Raw genomic sequence first — 18984 nt, 5'->3', positions numbered from 1 at the left:
GAATGAAAGATTTCACACTAGTTGGTTTAAAGGCATAAGTATGCGTTCGTGAACACTATCTGTTTTGTGTGCATGTTGACATGTGGACATTTCTGCGGCTAGCAGGTGTGTTGATAATATTTGAGTGTGTGTGAACAGGCCCCGCCCTTTTTGTACTACATGTGAACCGTACCGTAACGATAAACAACCAGTAAACCTGCCTGCTCTATGCTGCTTCATGGTCTTACCCCCCTTCCCCTCCTATTATCACCCTCCTACCCCCCCTCTCTCTAACGTCCCTCTCTCTTGTTCCCCTCTTTCCTTTTCCGTCCGGTCCAACACCAAAGATTTTCAAACATGATTGAAATTAATAAAGTTTGGCCTCAATTACAAAAGGGGTTTATTCAGACATACCTTTGGTTTGTCTGAAGATGAATAACCCCTCTTGTTAAAGTAAAATATGTCCAACACAAGAGGCCCTCAGCTCTCATCTGTCTGCCTAGCTGTTGGACAGGACAAGTTAAAAAAAAAAAAAAAAAAAAAAAAAAAAAAAAGAACTGGGATGTCGGGGTTTCTGTTTCATTTGATTATTTCCATCTCTGGGAGAAAGTGAGATGTTGTTGATGTTTTAAACGCTAAAAGGAAAATCCAACCACAAAAGGTGGAAACCAACTTTTCTTTTTTCTAATCTTTGATGGGGGTCTTCATCTGCAACATTTTCAGAACTCTTTTCTGATCTTCTGGGCAATTTTTAAAAAATGTTTTTGATTGCAGGTGTGTGTGTGTGGGGGGGACGAATAATTTTACAGAACTGTGCCCCAGCAACTACATCCTTTTTAACTTACTTGACCTTTTCAGACTTTAACTGTAAGCCAGTCACTGTAAAACAGCTGCTTTGAGGATCCAGAGCCTTAAACTCAATTCAACAGCTCTAAACTGCAAGCATCCTCCACCGTGAACCTCTGGAGGTTTGAGTCTGTAGTGGCACCAGTAGCTCCGTTTGAGATACAGCACAGCTCTCATTTAGTACTCGGACACACATTTAACTAAGCTGGCGGAAGTTTTCACGCGTGACTTCTGTAAAACGGCACGGACCACATTGTCAAAACTCACAGGTTCACATTTTCTAAATCTGCAACACACACTGGCAGGAACATGAACTACTGAGAAACAGCAAGCGTTGCTCTCTTGATCTTGACTGATGGAAAATCTGCACAGGTACGTTTGTTCTTGTCAGCATGTGGAGGTTCTGGTTGGAAGATTTGGGTTTGAACTGGGCTGCCTGTAACCTGAAGGTGCCGTGGTTCAGTGCTGGAGGAGGGGATGTCACTTGTAGAGCATCTGCAGCCGACTGGTGTGACAGTTGTTCACATTGATCTTGTTGTCAGCTTGGTACAGACTGGAAGAGTTTGAGAAGGATTGTGGGGCGGGGTGGGTGTCACAGATGGGCGCAGAATACCCCGGGGGTGGGGCCAGGGACTTTGGGTCACTGAGAGTGACAGAGAGCAGGGGAAAGCTATGGTTCTGGTTTTGGGTGATGGTGGATGGTGGTTTCCTGGTGCGCAGGGCATGGCGTTCAGATAGTTGGTTCCTCAGTTCTGACACTCGTTCTTCTTTCTGAGGAGACAGAACGGTTATCACGTTAGAAAGGCTCAAAGAGACAAAAAATACATGTTCAGTGAGTAAAATCTGTCCAGATGGAGACGTTTAGTCTTATTGATTTGGATCTAAGTAGGACTCTCTGGATAAACACCATTAAAGAGCATTGCTAAAGTGCTGAAAAAACCACATCCCGTAGTCTTAGCAGATACAACTCACTGAAGTAAAACTAAAATCCCTGTTGAAAATATGAATTTTAAAGTAAGACTATAGTTACAGGCTCTGCCATGTTATAAAAGCTGAATAGATCATTTACTACCTGACACATTCAGATGCTTAAAGACCCACTCCAATGAAAAAAAAAAAAGTGTGTTTGGTGTTTTTAACATGCTTTTGTAGCATGATGGAGGACATATATTAAGAAAATTAAGCTTAAAATTACATTTCTGCTTCATTTAAAAAGCAAACCAATTTAAACGCTTGTAGGTGTGTTGTAGAAGCTACAATCTGCGGGCCACAAGCTCCATTCCGATGAATCTACCACCTTGAAAGCTCCTAGATTACTCCCATTTTTATTGCACCAGTAATGTTACGTTGGGGTTGTGAGAGTCTGTTAGCTAGCAGGAGGGCATGTAAAAAGATGGGTGATGGGAAATGGGAGCGGGCTTACTTCGCACCAGTGGTCTCGCTCACAACTCAGATCAGGATAGGCTCCGGCAGCCCGTGACCCCGAAAGGGACAAACTGGGTTTAGAAGAGGAATGAACGAAGGAATGACACATTCCATAAATGACCCGGGATAGGTGAAATCCTGAAATGGATTATGAATGTTTATGGCTGTAAAACCTCTCACTTCACACTTTTTACACGTTTCTCAGACAGACATGAACATTCTCTCACTCTTATCTCTCTGTTTAAAATCTTAATGTTCAAACCTAAAGATTCCAGTTTTATAGAAATAAAACAAAGATCTGAGAAAGAAATAATTAGAAATGCAATTTTAAGCTTGATTTTCTTAATATATGTCCTCCATCATGTGAAAAATGCCACAAGAACATGTTAAAAATTCAATTTTCATTGCAGTGGGTCTTTAAGGGAATAACTGATAATGACCTAAAGTGGATGGAAGGAAAATCTACTTCACTTCCAGGAATTCTGGACTCCTCTTCCTTTCCCTTTACATACCAAACAGTCCTTTCTTTCTCAAGCAATTACAATTCTGTTTTCTCCCATAATTTCATGACTGGTTGTCTGTCTGCATTCCAGACGGTTTTGCTGGCCGTCCTTCACCCCGTTCTCTACCAGGAGCGATGCTATGACATGGTCTGGCCCTTAACCACCATCATAGTCGATGCTCTTGGGTTTAATCATCTGTGATCCGAGCTTAAAGCATGCAAGATGTCAACGTCCAAGAGCCAAACCACCAAAAAGGTCTGGGATTGTTTGTTTCTGTGTAGCTTTCTGTTTCACAAAACTGCATTTACCGGTAATCGCATTCCTGAGATCTATTTTTTATAAAAGGACTGTGGCTCTTCGGTTAGGTCACACGATTTACTCGATGCATACAAGTTTGTAGCTTGTGTGCATCACTTTCATTAACGGTCATTTAAGCGATGGTCTACTGGGAAGAAACAGCGTGAAGATTCATCTTAAAACCACTTGTTTGTTCATTTTTGTGTTGTTACTTCATAATATCTTTGTCTTTTCCTTTAGCGTTGCTTTACTACTAAGATCATCTCTGCACTGATAAAATAGGATTTGGCATCCCCTGAGATTACCCAAGAGCATCCAGAGTCATTGTATGATTACTCTTATCACTGCAATTTAACATCTTGATTAACACATGTGTAGCCTGAAGCAGGCACTTTGAAAAGAAAAAAGGTTTTGACCTCCTGGATGATCTTCTCCAGCTCCTGGTTCTCTCTTTCCAGCTGTCGGGACTTCTCCTCATCATGGTTGTTGGTGGAGGAGCCGCTCTTCACCGTCTCCTGAGCATCAGACTGCCACTCACCCCGTGTAATAAGGCGCCTCATCTATGGGACACAAATTTTTCTTTGATTAACCTCCTTTTAAGCTTAGTTTAGTGTTTTAATAGGGGTTGTTATTCCCCAGATTTGCCTCCATCCATTATCTATATCTGCGTCTTCTGGATTACGATCAGTGAGGTCGCTGGAGACCTTGTCTCTTGTCTCGGCTTCCACGTTCAAATCTCTCGTTTTCACGCGTCACTTCACACATTTTTAGGACCGTTTTAGGGCTCGACGTACAAAATGCACCACCACTGAACGCGTGTTGAAGTTAGGGTTTGACCAATCAGAGACTCAGATTTAGTAGTGGTGTATGGAGGGAAAGCACACTCTTGAGCGTGTGTCACATGCCCAGTTATAGTTTTAATGTCTTTAATGGTTCTTTGGTCCCTGGTTTATGTGGTCCTGTGTGTAAATGCACGTGTGTTGGGGATTCCTTTTAGAGGAAACCTTATTAACTAGATTCTCATTTAAAAAAAAAAAAAAAACCTAACTGTGTGAATGGCGGCAGTGGCTCAAGCGGTTGGCAGGTCATCCAATGTCATTGTGTCCTTGGGCAAGACACAACAGTCACCCTCCCTGCCTCCAGTGTGGCTCCACTGGTGTATGAATGGGTATGAATGTCCCGGTGATGGTCAGAAGGGCCGGAGGCGCAAACTGGCACCCATGCCTCTGTCAGTCTGCCCCAGGGCAGCTGTGGCTACATCAGTAGCTTACCATAACCAAGTGTGAATGAATAAAGGACACATTGTAATACATACATTAATACATGGATACATAAAACATAAGCAGGAACCAAACCCACAACCTTTCGAGCAGTCAATCGCGCTAATTGAAATCTTCCTCAATTGCCTTGAAATATATCCAAAATGTCACTCAAAACTAAAACGCTGTTTTTGACGAATGTTTTCTCTGCCACAATTTTTTATATTTTGTTGTCACTTTGGAGGAAAATTGCTCAGTGACTAAATCAAAATGTTATACCCGTCTCTGCTTTGAAGAGTCAACAGTTGAGCTGATTTTCCACAGGTCTGTACCTGCTAAAATGCCCAGAAAGCATAATCCTGATCAGATGCAGCTAAGCATCTGTGCTGCTGGTTTCTGTATGGTAAAGTGGAGACGTCACCTTTGGGATGAACAGAACCACCAGGGTGATGTAGACCGAGAAGATGATGGCCAAAGAAGCAAACGCGAATGAGGCGTCCTGCTGGGAGGACAGGATCATGGTGACCGGCGCCGTGATCAGGCAGAGCACCTGAAGAGAGAAAACACTGGTTTAGCTCAGTCATTTTTAAAATAGTCTGCCTAGTAAAAGCATGCTTAGGTCAGAGGAGGTGCTGCAAGACTGTGCTGTCGGGAAGAACTGAATGACTGCAGCACCACAGAGAAGAGGAACATCCCTTGCTTTTGAGGTGATTTTTTTCATGTCTAAAAACATCCCATAGACATTCTTAGATTAAATGGTTAAAAGTAAATGGCGTATATTTGTCTTTACCTCCTAACTCTTGCCACAAAAGCATGTATAGAAGTTCGATGGATACATTGATCTAGTCTTGCTTTGGTGTATTTTTTCCTGGAACTTCTCTTGTTTTGTGATTTGTCCTTGCAAACATTTGGTACCATTCTGCTTCTTTTTTTTTTTTTTTTAGAGGAGACGGTCTTAAAAAACTAAGTTTGATCAATTAAGAAAACTTTGGATTCAACCCCTGATCTTAGTAAATCAAATTCAGAAATTTGATTAGAAAGGAAGAGAATGCAATGTTTTGCCCCCTAAATTGGGTGGAGGGTCAGGTTAAGGCTTGGTTAAGACTTATAGTTGGTCATCCATGTATAAAGGCCACCATCACGTTGGATCAGGGATCCATTGGGCCCTAGTGTAGTGTAGTTGCAGGCGGACCTGCTGAGCAGGAGCACTGCATCCATGGAGAAAATCCCAGCTGTTCATGTAAAAAAATGATGGTACTCACAGGAGCAGAACAGTATTTTTTAAGCGATCAGAGAGAAGAAAACCTTGGACTTTCCCTCTACTCATTTTTGCGTATTAAAAAAAATTCAGTTTTAGACCAACAGGAGGTTCTTTACAAACCACAAGAATAGTGTTTAAACCTTTATAAATGATCTCAGGTCTCTTATCTCAATGGAATTTGTGACGAATGGCAGCTTTTTGAACAAACAAAAAAAAAAAAAGCCCTCTGAATTTGACCAGAGAATTGTGGTTTTATAGGTGAGGGTTTCTTCACTGATGAGCTAACCTGAATGACGCACATCTCTGCTTCAATACTGCTCCCAAAAGTCCCCATATTTTCCACTGTCCTGCTGTAGAAAAAACTTCAAGTTTTGGCTAAAATATCATGCGAATACTCAATAGTGCCCTCATACCTGCCTATCCATCAACTTACTTTATTTCAGCTGATTTTTGGGCAAAGGAAGGGTGCCATCTCCTGGCCACATTAGGCATTTTCCCAACAACAAATAATTCAAAATTTAAATGTTTTTGCATTTTTAGAAGTTAGTTACTTTTTAATCAAATAAATAGAACTATTCAGATGATTTTTTTAAAAATCGTAGTCTTTTCTTTGCTGTATTATGATTTCCCGCACTCCCGTATCTCCTCAATCATCATGCCATTTTTCTAAATTCCCCCTTTGTTTATCCAAAGAAACCCCAAAAGAGAATCTCTGTTTTATCAAGCTTTTGTTTCAAGTCTTCACGTAGAGTTAGGATTAATACATTGACAGAAGAGCTTTTCCATCACACTGATTTGCTCTGGTTAAAAAGAGATGTGTGTCAAATTCCCTTTTGCACGGCAGCAGAACAAAGTGATGCTGACAGCTTCCCAGACGAAGAATCTCCTCAAAGGTGACTTGAACGACAGCACGGGTCACGAAAAGCAGCCTCAAAGACTGCAGCTCATGCATGATCTCCTTTTTGTTTCTGTGGAAGTGAGCAGTCTTTCAAACACACATCTTTACCCGTCCAAAAGCTGTCAGCCAGAGCATCAGTGGGGCAGCAGCAGATATAAATATAGACGTAGGTGGATCTGGTGCTGTCAGAAGCGGCTCAGCTCCACCTGACTGCATTCACAGGCTCACCTGCAGCTCTCCTGGCACCACTGTGACCTCTCAGGGGGAATGAAAATTCATGTAATCCGGGTGAAATCTGAGCCAACGTGTCAAACTTGTGACAGCTCGATGTGCAGTCTGTGACAGAGGCAGGTGAGAAAACGGAAGAGGTCTGCTTCACAGTACAGGCTGAAGTCACCTGGGATGGAGAGCATCTGATACATGTCAGCTGCGAGATGCTGGAGAGGGACTCGTCTGATTTATTGTTTCACGTTGCAGAACTTCTCTATATTCTTGCACAAAAATGGAGTCAGTTGAGCAGCTTTTACCTGATTTTTTATGTGAATGCATGCTGTGCCGTATATGTTCGCCCTTCACAGGGAGGTCATCAACCAGCTTGATCATGCTATCAATAATCCATCAGAATTATATTTGTACAGCAAAAGAATATTGGTCTAGATTTGCTGCAGCTCATAAGTCACATACCAGGCATTTGTTATTGTTCTTGTTGGGACCTCTATCTATACAGGGGATGCTCAGAAAGTGGGAACTCACATTCTCTGTTGGGTGGTTGTCAAAAATAATATTTTACATGGATAGTTTTCTCCATATTGAACATGCTCCGAAGTGTGATGGTGAATTTGATGGAAATTTTAAAAACTCCATAGGTTGCCATTCACTCATTGACACTCAGCATTAAGAGGCTGGATTGGAGGGAATTAAACCCACAAAATGGTTCCAGACTGTGCTTAGGTCTGCAGCTAACTGTTTCCCCAGGGAATAAGTCAAACATCACACACCTAGTGAGACAAAGGATGGGACTTTAACTTCAAATGACCACTGGAGCTAGGTTGCAAAGGTCTCATGGTGTTTCATGATAAAAAATCTGATTTTACACAAAATAAAACCAAACCTATGGTAAATGGTGTATACTTTTATAACAATTTACTATGGTCTTAGAAGGCCCAAAGCACATAACAGACACACTGATGGCGGCTCCGCTGCCGAAACTGGCGCCAACCTATATTGCCCAAAGACACTTGGACACAAGGGCAAGGCAGAAACACTAACTGCACTCTTCAGACTGCTCTGCACCACAGCTGCCCATGTTTACTGTCTGGTTTTAAAAAATACTATTAAAATTTTTTCGAAGGAGTGTGTGTGTGTAAATTTTTTAATGGAATCCTTTTGATTTTATTTGAACCTTAAATTCGTCCATGTTTCTTTGATTGGCAGATGGGTGGACCTATCAAAACTGCTAAAATCTACAACTTGCAGAATGTCATTAAGGTGGTTGGAGGAATCTACGGCTGTCCCACTTAAGGGGTCATTTTTGGCATTCAGAATTCTTTATGTGCTGCCAAAAATGATCAGACCTGTCTTTAAAAAATAAAAATTGTTCAGAAAATAATGACTTATATCTGCTGTCCATCAGGAGTAGCAGACACTTTTTCTAAAACTTCTGGAGTCCATCTTTTTTCTAACTACATCCTAACACTCTTTTCTGTGTGAGTGTGCAGAACACCTTTCAAACTCATAAGAGCCATGGACTCACATAGATCAAAGTGAAACTTACAGCTACATTGTATATGGCCATGCCGACAGCTCGGTGGTCGTTGATCTTCTCTGTGGAGATGGATTTGGTTTCGTAGGCTAGGAAGATTCCAAGCAGAAGCAGGAGTCCTTTATAGCCGTACACCACCCCTGCAGAAAAACAGAAGAGTGATGATGATCAACAGCTGACAAATTGGTCAAGAGGATTTACTTTTTTCGTGATAACAAGACACTTCAAATTCTTATTAATTATGACATTGATATTTTTAAAATATAAGTTTTAAAATACTTTTTAGTAAAGACAATATTTCAGAGCAGTTTGCAATGTATTTTAGAGATAGTTTGCAGTTACATTTTCACTGAAATGATAACTATTTCGCTTTTCATCTTCCCTAATTTCTTCAAGGTTTTCACCAAGATTCAGGGCAGTGAAACTATGGAATGACTTTTTCGATGTAGATAGAAGCTGCATCTCTATAAATGGAAAAAAAACACAAAACATTTAACCCCTGCCTTGTGTGACCCACAGGCCTTTTGTTCATTTAAAATTGTATTATGATGAACTTTTGATTTACTATTACTGCATTTTTTTTCTGTGTTTTAATACAATTCGCGTTTTTTAAATAATATTTGTGCAAATGTATTAAACAGACTGTAAATGAAGCCACAAAGGTTCTGACTCTCCCTGCTCTCTATTAAATTATCTTTTTTTCCAATGTTTTTTTCTTTACTTTGTTGTGCAAAAAAATCAAATCAAATCATGATTTAACTTAATTTAATTATATTAATTTAAATTAATTTAATTTAATGTAATATTTTAATTTAATTTAATTTAAACCAAGCTTATATTCTTCGTTGACCTTGAGTTATAGGTCGTATTATTATGTTCAACCTTTGCTGAGTTTATCATAAGTTTACCATGGTTTGACCTTGAAGGTCAAGTTATGCATACCTTATTCAATGTATTTTCAGAAACCTTAAACAATTACACTTTACAGTCAAATATCATAAATGTGATGGAATGTGTTTGTGTTCATCATTCACAGAACCCTTGCCAACAAAAAATGCTTTTCGCTGGCTCACACATAATGAATTACTCAATAGTTAGTCAAGGCCCCATAAAGCTATTAATTATTTCATCCTTCATATAAAACATTTCTCTGATGAGCCCTCATTTGAAAAGGTCAGGTCAGCATTTATGAAAATGTATGGATGCTTGAAATATATTTTACTTTTTAAAAATGAAAGAAAGGTATCATGTTAGTACTGCACAAACTATGCATGCATGATGCAGCTTTTTATTTAAAATCTTGATGAAATAATAACATTTCAAAAAATACTTTTTTTCTTTGCTGTATGACATTAACCTTCTTAAAATGAATCTTTTACTGTACAATTTCATTGGACAACATAGAGACATCCATTAAAATAAAGATGATGTAACATCCACCCACTTGTGTTTAAATGCATGGAATTATAAAGACCAAACGTTTGATCAGCTGCAAGTGAAGGAAATCCATAGTAGGCTAAAAATACTTTGACTTCTGTCTGTTTCTACATGATTTTAGAAGACAATGTCTTCCTTCAATTGTGTGTATTGGGGGGCAGCTGCATTTGCTTCTGTATTTACGTAGAAGAGATTACAGTTATTTTATGGTCTTAAACCATTTTTCTGCCAATATCCAAAGGATTCTGTAGAGGATTTTTAGCTGAAACACAACGTTTCTTAAAGTACTGGTTTGTTCTAAGCATGCATGAGTATTGGGAGTTTTCCTCGATCAAAGCACTGTGGAAAGTATGTGGGGCTTTGCCGAAGATCCACTCACCCAGCCACGTGGTCATCTTCTCTGAGCTGCAATGCTCCAGGAGAGGCTGGATCAGAACATCCAGGTCTTCTTTTGGGGCTTCTCTTGTGAACTTCTGTGAACACATTTCAACAAACATGGCGAGTATTATCACGAACACTGCTGACGCCCGGAGAAAAAGGAGCGGAAAAAAGGGAGAAAAGTTCCAACGCATTGTAGTGAGGAACAAACCATCTAAGGGAAGAAAACCAATGTCTAAAATTAGAGAAAAACTGTCACGACAACATAAACAAAACAAAAAGTAGGAGTGGATTTTGGATGAATTTTAATTTACAAAAAAAAGGGAACAGCTTTTACAACATCTCAAAACTCATTTTTACTAAAATAAAACGGGTAAAAAGCAATTTTGAAGGGGTTTCATAAATGAAAAAATGTTATTGGAGCTGAAGTAAAAGCTGGTCGTCGTATTTGTCAATGATTCCCCCAATACTACAGAGTAATTTCATGCTAAGAAACGTACATATGAAAGATTTATTTTTGAAATGCTGGTTTTGGTTGCAAGCACAAAACTGTGACCACAGTTATGTTCTTAAATTTAAATTTAAAAAGCCTTAAAAATGAGCAGACAGGATGATCCTACCTCTACAGTGACGTGCAAAGGATCCACTATTTGCCAGATCATCAGTAACAAGACATCCACACTGAGCAGCACTCCCACGGTGGCGTAGAGTTTCCAAGAGTCCAAGTGCTGCAGGAAGACAGACAGACAGTCACTCGGAAAATTCAACACAGCCCTCTCTTTAGCTCCGTGGAGGAGTTTTCATTCTGCTGTCAGTGGAGCAGGGAAAATTGAACCATCTCTTACAGGGATGGGTTCAGTGAGAGCAGCGAGCTAGGAGGTCCCTGAGAACACCAAAGCACATCTACACCCCCTTTCTACAGATTTACCTCCAAGGTCCAAAGACATGCTTCATAGGTTAGTTGATTTTTTTTGCACAAAAAAAACGAAAGCAAGGATTTTACAGTTCAACTCAACTTTCTATTGTGAGTGTAGCTATGAATTTTGGAATAGGAATGGACAGATAAAAACAAAAACAAAAAACTGTAACCTTCTGATTTAAAAAAGCACAAGGGTTGAACTGCAAATATAACTCAAGGAGTCCGTATGTATACATGTGTGTGTGTGTGTGTACATATACATACAAAGAGTATTTAGGCTGGAAAACTGCAAATTCATCACTCAGGCGTTTTCAGATTACATTTTAGCATAGATGCTCCACAATGTGGTTTTCAAAAACCAAAGTCAGGAAGAAGCCTTCAGGTTAAGACAATTCTGATGATGTTGGAAAGTCCTATAGAAATAAAGAAATAATAACAAGAAATATTCGTTCATTCATTCATTCATTCATTCATTCATTCATTCATTCATTCATTCATTCATTCATTCATTCATTCATTCATTCATTCATCCATCTTTTTAACTGCATGACCGTGGTGTAACGGAATGTCCAAGGGAGAGAACCCAGGTGCAGGAAGAACGACCCAAATCCAATAGTTTACTCGAAGGGGCTTTAATGCCAGAGAACCATAACACCAGAGCATAGAACGAAGACGCTCCGACACAGAAACAAAAACAGAAACGGCATATATAGACAAAACCTAATCAACATAATACAGAACACCTGTGACAAGCGGGAGAGTTCAGGAAGGGAAGGGCCTCCAGGAGATCACAGCAGGAGCAAAGTCACAGGCTCCATGACACGTGGAGGATTTTGAGGTAAATTTGGGAAAACCAAAATCTGGAGCCTAAAGGGAGCATTTCTAAGGGGGTTTCTCTATGGATTTAGAGGCTCATTACCTTTCTCTTTTCCTTCTTTTCATCCTTCTTGGTGAAAACCGTGTGGACCCACCAGATCTTGGTGAACATGCTGCCGTATGCGAGGCTGAAACCCAGGCCGATCAGCCACAAGCGGAACTGCAGAGACGGAGCAAAAGACATAAACAGTAATGTTTACATTTCTCTAAATAAACCCATGGTTTTGACAGCTTTGGTGTTTTGGTTTGTACACAACTGTCAGCTGAACCTTTATTGTGTTTTTTGTTATTTTCCATTTGATCCACTTATAATACTGTATGATGTGGACAATATATGTTTTTCATGAATGTCCTAACCAGGCTGATAGCCCACTCTCAATGACTGACACAAGGTTAGACAGAGGATGTTCCACCCATTTGAAACCATTTTAATGGAGAGAACAAGATCCAAGCTACCAGCAGTTATGTCTTATCAGTCACCGAGGCTAGTATGAATTGGTAGTCAAAGTATTCTCAGATGTGGAAGAAAATAATACTGTAAGCCTGCAGAGCTTGTGAAGCCTTTGGATCTAGTCATCTACAAGTGGATGCATCCGAATAGAGCATAGCAGGAAGCTTGTGACCCAAGCAATGTGTATTCTACATCCCAAATACAATGTGGTTTTTTTTTCAAATGGCATTTTTTTCATCTGCTCCTGATTCACAATGATTCAAACAAAGGAATATTCAGAAATGCAATTCTAGGCTTAATTTTCCTGATATATGTTCTCCATCATCAGAAAAATGCCACAAGAACATGTTAAAAAAAAACACATTATGATTGGAGTGGGTCTTTAACCGGATAAAGTGGCAGACTGAAGCCTACCTGGCAGACGACAGGAAAGTGTCTCCTGTGCACGTGAAGGCCGTCGATGCCCAGAGGAAAAACCGCCGCTAGAGCCATCATGCAGCCCACAGCAGTCATGTTGTTCAGGTAGGGCTGAGAGTTCTGGATGTATCTTCAGAAATCACACTTTCATCACCGTCACTGTTATTTACTGAGAACTACTGACCACATCAGAGGAAACATCTAGAGTAATCTCGTCACAGTCGTCTGTATAAGAAAACCCTTATAGGGAGAATTCAGCTGTAGTGCTACTGTTGTACCTGACTCTGCTGTTGTAGATGTTGAAGGTGAGGCAGACGATGCCCAACAGGATGCCCACCACAGCAAAAACAGACATGGACACAAACAGCCTCTGAGACAGGTATCGAAACTCTTCAATGACCACAGTCTGATCAGCAGGGGGTCCTTGGCCTGTTAGACACAGAGACCATGGGACATCAAAAGACGAAAAACTTTGTTCATTACCTGTTAATCAGTGCTTTAGTGTGGTTCTAAACTCGTTTTGCAAACGTTTCTTGATCCAACCACCTGTTAGGAGTTCTTTTTTCTTTCTTCACACATTGGTTTACATTTCACCTGCCTCATATCTTATTAAAAGGCTCAGCATTTATGGTTTCTGGGAGGAAACATCCTCCAATCATATGGAAGAACAGCAGCCATGAATAAAATGATCCCCTGCATGATTGCGGTCAGGATGACTTTGCCTCAGATGTGAATGCATCTTACACAAAAAGCCACATTATCTCTTCTGCTCATTGTAAAAATAGTTTGTGAAATAACATGCAGTATTGTGAAAAACACCACATCCCTCCTTTCTTATAGTGTGTTAGGTAATGCAAATGTATTTTTTTCAGGTCCACCTAGTTATTTTCAGAAGGATTTCTTTAGCTGTTGTTTATCTGCTCAAATACTGATGATTCTAAAAAAAAAGTCTATAACCGATGATGGATGATGGATGATGAGCGTCGAGTTCAGATATTGGGGTGGTTCATCACAAAGACTGGAATCTAGAGGTCTTGGATAAACCACAAATTCCTTGCTTTTGATGTGCCATTGTGCTTTAATGTGCTAAGTAGATTTTTTTTTGGGGGGGGGGTTGCTTTTGTTGGCAGCAAAAACAGGGTTGTAGTAAAATGACTGGAGCACTAACAAAACGTGTGTTCTGGACGCAACCTGAATTCTGATAAGAGACAGAAAAGCCATTATTCGTTAATGATGCAGCAAAAAGATGCACTTCATTGCTTTCAGCTTTGGAGACTACAGAGCGTCTCACAGAGACAGCGTTCTCGCCTGACCTTCAGTTCAGAAAAGCACCATTTATTCATCTGCTGCACCCCATGAAACCCTTTTGAGGGTCACAGGGTTTGCTGGAGCCACTCCAAGCTACTTTTGGGCAAGAGTGCACAACACAATGGACAATTCGCCAGTCTGTTGCGGGACTACACAATCACATGCACTTGACACTGAGGGACAATTTAGAATCACCAACTGACCCATGCATGCACAGGGGAGAACATGCACAGAAAGGTTCTAGCTGGGATTCAAACCAGGGCCTTCTCTGTGTTTGACGGGAGCACTAACCACCATGTGGCTGTGCAGCCCAGTCATGTACCACTTCACTAAAACTCATTCATTCGTTGATCTTCCTGAAGGCTGAAACAGAGCAGCTGATCCAGAGTGGAGTCACTTTGAGTTGGGTCATCTAGACCCACTACACAGTGCTCTGAACCTTTTTTCTTCAATGATTAGCGATCTTCACTGGTGTCCATGAAATCTTTTCACCTTTATCCACCTTTGTCATGGTAGGGAGAACACGTCAATGTAAGGGTGGGGTCATCTAAGATAGCACAAGGGTTAAATATCCCTGAGCTGCTCACCATTTCTCCCGCTTAAGGGTTGCAATTCCTCCAAATTTTGAGATCAATTTATTTATATCTCTTTAATTTATTTTGTTTTTAAATTTGAATCTTATTCCAGAACTTCATATTCATAAGACTCTGCCTGAGCAGTTTAAGCCGAGGTGTAAATAAATGAAGTGTGTTGTTGTTATTGAAGTTTTAGGTAACACAAGAAACTGGAGACACATTTTCACGTCTGCTTCTGCCTACATTTTCAAATGTAGACAACAACAAAAGTAGGGTAAGAAATACTCCTCAAACTTGAAGGTTTAATGAGCTCCAAAAGAGAATTAAGAAGAAGGAAGGATGAGGATGATGAGGGGATGGTCTACCTGTCCTTGCATGTGGGGAGGCGTGCTTCTGTACGAGCGGCTCTGGGAACATGTGACTGTCTACAGATATCACGCCGTGCGCTTGGTGTTGCATCAGGGCTGTGTTACCACGGCAACAGGATCCTTATTAGTTACCATGACAATACAAGTAAGGCAACCCTGCAGGAAAGGTTGTCAAGGAAACAAAAAAATAAAAAGAAACTGTGGAGAAAGGATATAAAAAATTGTTGATGGTTTAAACAAAATAAGAGGTGAAGGACAGGATGGGCCACTTAAAACACAAAAAAGGTAGGTGAATGGAAATTTGAGGAAAACTCATGTAGACCATCATTATATCTATAACCACTTATTGCTCGGGCAAAGATCACTTAAGGGGATCGATCCTGTTTTTTCTCCCCAGCATTGCTTGCTGGAGGCCAGAAGGTGAGACAGACGGCACATTTCTGAGTTCTTCCGCTCTGCATGTGTAGGATGTGAGCGGTACAATATGTACCCTTGAAGAGGGATGTCACACGCACCTGCTGCTTTAAACTTTTTGGAAAAAATCAAACCCTAATGACAGTCCTTCTTGTTTTCTTTTTGGACCTTTGAAGGCCCATTTTAATGAAAATTGAGTTTTTGGTGTTTTTAACATGTTCTTGTAGCATTACTTTCAGGATGGAAAGGAAGAAAATTAAGAATAAATTAAGATTAAAAATGGGTATCTGAGTATATCTTCAAATCATTGTGAATCTGGCGCAGACAAAAAAATACAGTTGGAAAACAGTTGTATCAGTGACGTAGGTGCTGCAGTTGGCGGGCCACAAGCTCCCTTCTCTATTTCATTCTGATGCATCCAATTGCAAATAGATTCATGTACGTCTTTGTTTTGCTAATCTGAGCTGGCATCTGACTTAAAATTGTACAGTTGGAGAGCTCCAATATTGCTCACCTTTTTGTTGCACCGCTAATGTTAGGTTGAGGTTGTGAGGGTTTGTAAGCTCTTCCACTCTTGCTTTGTCCCTAATTTTCCAGTGCCAAATACGCGCAATTGTGACAGAAGAGTGAGCTCTGATGCCATCGCCCTGCCTCCCCCTGGAAATACTACCTGGAAATGAATTATGTGACAGTTTTTGCGCGGTGGATGTGAAAACAAAAAATACGATCCCTTCTTTGCATTATCGCATTACAGAATGAGCGGTGTTAAGGTAGAAAATGAAAAAGAACTTTGGAGTATTGATTTTTTATTTTATTTTTGAGTCAATTGATGCAGTTACATTTTGAAAATGAAAAATCATTTCTGTTACTCCAATTTAATTGTCAAATGTGATTTTTCTAATTGAATTATGCTACACATTTACCAGAGAACTTTTTGAAAATGAAATGTCAAATACCACTTTCTTTATCATTTTAAGTAAATGACAGAATGAGCGGTGTTGAAGAAGAAAAAGCAAAAGCTGTTAGGCAGAGTGATTTTTCATTTAATTTTTGAGTCAACAAATGCAGCTTTATTGTGAAAATGAAAAAGCATTTACGATATAGACTTTTATTTTTAAATATAAGACAATAAACTTCATACAAAGATAAAGCAAAGAGACCAATTCTGTTCCTTTATTTAAAAAAAGGGTTCCTGCCCATCCAAATGGAGGGAGTGTGTATGACTGCAGGAGCTCTATAATCCTGTCTCTGCTCTTTGCAGATAACATGCTCTTTTTGGCAATTCATGACCTCCAGTTGTCATTGGAGCAATTTGCAGTTGAGTGATTGTATTCACTCTAAATACTGTCATTAATATCTACCCTCCTTGTCTTTGCAGAGCCATCCTCTTTGAGTCCAGCATGTGTTTGGTTGTTGATATTTTAAGGACTTATCTGATTACTATTTATCATGCATAATTTAAACTCACACAAAAATTTGAGATTGATAGAGCAAACATAAACTCTTCCAACATTTGTGTTCTCTTTTAACAGTGGTAGCTCATTAAGGTGACAGCTGCTGTCCAGCAGGAAGGACGCCGCTGAGCAGCTGTGAGGACTGAAAGGAGACGACCACTACAGGTGCAAAGACTTCAGCTGATTGGTGTGGCTGCAGGCACAAAGGAGGCAACAGGACTGTAGGGGTCAAATGCAGACGCATAGGTGGAGAACACATCTTTCTCAGTAGCCATTAATAGGAGGATAGGAAAGATTCACATTAAAAATAAGCATAAAAGCCCTTAAAAGATGCCTGATAAATTTTTGTCCTGTGGAAAACAGTGACAATTTTGCCTTAAAGAGTTCTGAAAAATAATGCAGAAAACTAAATAAAAGCCTTCTGAGCTCAGGAATAATAACAATCGAAGGCTAGTTTATGAATAAATCCCATGTGTCCATCTTTAAATCACTATTTTTAAATTAGGTTCAAACAGTTTTGGGACAAATTCTGCTAGTTTTGTCAGGGATGAGCAGTATAAGCGAGTCAAGGTCAAGCTCCTTTACACTGCGATCATTCACTCCGTCTTATAACTGCATGCAGCCTCCGCAGCTCCGAATGCTCCAGCTCAGACCAATCAAATGCACCGATCGGGATACGTGCCGTCATTCCTCAAGGGGAAGGTCACCCAGCCCAATTCCATTAAAACCCCCAGCCGGGCGGCTGTCCCTGTCTGCGCTGTCACCTTCAATGAGTCCCTGCCATTTCTTTGCAATAAATCTTAATCAGTAAAATTGAATTGCAGGCATTAGGACATGAACACAAACACACAATAATTATTTGCAACCCCCGTCATGTTCAGAGAAGTGAGATGTTCGTAAGAAAGGACAAAGTAATAAAAAAGAAGGGAGGATTATGGGAAGCGGAGTTCGTGGTCACAGAAAGAACATGACCAGAGGAGAAGCAAAAGAAGGAAGAATGTTTCTTACCTATCCACTTGTCATTTCCATACCAGGAAAGATTGCCTTTCGTGCTGTCGTAGTATCCAATCTTCTTGTAGCTCCCCCCTGGAAGATGAAGACAGATGAAGGGGGGGTGAAGCAGGACTCACACAGACCTGCATGCTGATTTTACCACATGGTCAGAAAGTAGAGGTTTTTAATTTTTATAGGACGACAAAATGTTCACCCACAGATTACGTCCAAAATAACACATTTAAGGACAGGTGTTATTGTAAAATGAAACACTTCAGCGTCCAGTCTCCATTTAAAAACCATTTGGTGTCTAAGTGGATTGTTCTGAGAAGCTCAAGGGCACCGGAAGAGCAATTATCTCACCTTAACAGTAATCTTTTATTTGAATTTTGGGATGGTAGCGTTCCTTCCATTAATCCATTTGGTGATGGAATGGCTTTAATCTCACACCCTGAAATCAGTCTTGGTTTGTAACAAAATCCATCTACGTATTTTTACTGCAAAAACTGAGTCTTAAAAAAGAAAAAAAGGCCTTTGTATCTGAAAAAGTGTCTTTTTTTCTGTCTTACAAGAAAATAATCTCATCAAGAAAGTTTTTAAAAGCTTAATAATCTTAGTTTGAGAAAACATGTCTTAGGGACTGAATTTTTTTTCTTAAAATAATAATTCTCGGTAAGACCATTTTTCTAGCCCTAATGACAGTTTTCTTTTCTAATTGAAAGAAAATCTGCCAATGGTATAAGAGTTTTTGATCTAATTCCTAGGGGCTTGTTTTTGCAAAAACAAAAATGGATTCTAGTAGTTACAATTCAAACCATCACTTTAAATATTTTGCTCTGTGGTTCAAACAGAAAGTTCATTTTGTGCCCGAAAAACACAAAAGAAAAACACAGCACAGTAACCTGTATGATTTTTATTTTTTATTACAACATGAGTACAGTAAATCACAGGCAAAGGCAAAAAAAGGAGTCTATACCTTGAAGCTGTTCTATCAGAGTCCACGCCATCCGAGATCCTTGAGCATCGAACACAACGTGGCCCTGGAAGGAATACAAGAAAGATGTATAGTGTCTAATTGTTACCAGATTGTACTGTTTTGAAGTTAAAATCTTGGTGCAGACTCTGGACTTTACAGCTTTCTTTTGTCTGTAGAGCATTGGGAAT

General features: G+C 39.9%; 1 protein-coding gene across 1 annotated transcript in view; it reads right to left on the bottom strand.

Annotated features, from left to right (window-relative positions):
• Positions 1 to 543: 543 nt before the first annotated feature.
• gabbr1 (gamma-aminobutyric acid type B receptor subunit 1) overlaps positions 544 to 18984 on the bottom strand; it is a 34242-nt gene continuing 15801 nt past the window's right edge. The window contains exons 8-18 of the mRNA XM_023960059.1: positions 18797 to 18860; positions 17836 to 17913; positions 12987 to 13137; positions 12706 to 12838; positions 11884 to 12000; positions 10666 to 10773; positions 10047 to 10140; positions 8243 to 8370; positions 4731 to 4859; positions 3467 to 3610; positions 544 to 1596 (exon numbers count right to left, since the gene is read on the bottom strand). Coding sequence (XP_023815827.1) covers positions 1306 to 1596; positions 3467 to 3610; positions 4731 to 4859; positions 8243 to 8370; positions 10047 to 10140; positions 10666 to 10773; positions 11884 to 12000; positions 12706 to 12838; positions 12987 to 13137; positions 17836 to 17913; positions 18797 to 18860 — 1437 coding nt within the window. The 3' untranslated portion in view covers positions 544 to 1305. The remainder of the gene's footprint in view (positions 1597 to 3466; positions 3611 to 4730; positions 4860 to 8242; positions 8371 to 10046; positions 10141 to 10665; positions 10774 to 11883; positions 12001 to 12705; positions 12839 to 12986; positions 13138 to 17835; positions 17914 to 18796; positions 18861 to 18984) is intronic.

This window comes from Oryzias latipes, chromosome 11 (genome assembly GCF_002234675.1).
Source record: "Oryzias latipes chromosome 11, ASM223467v1".
Lineage (NCBI taxonomy): Eukaryota > Metazoa > Chordata > Actinopteri > Beloniformes > Adrianichthyidae > Oryzias > Oryzias latipes.
This window is presented reverse-complemented; position numbering and strand designations above follow the sequence as displayed.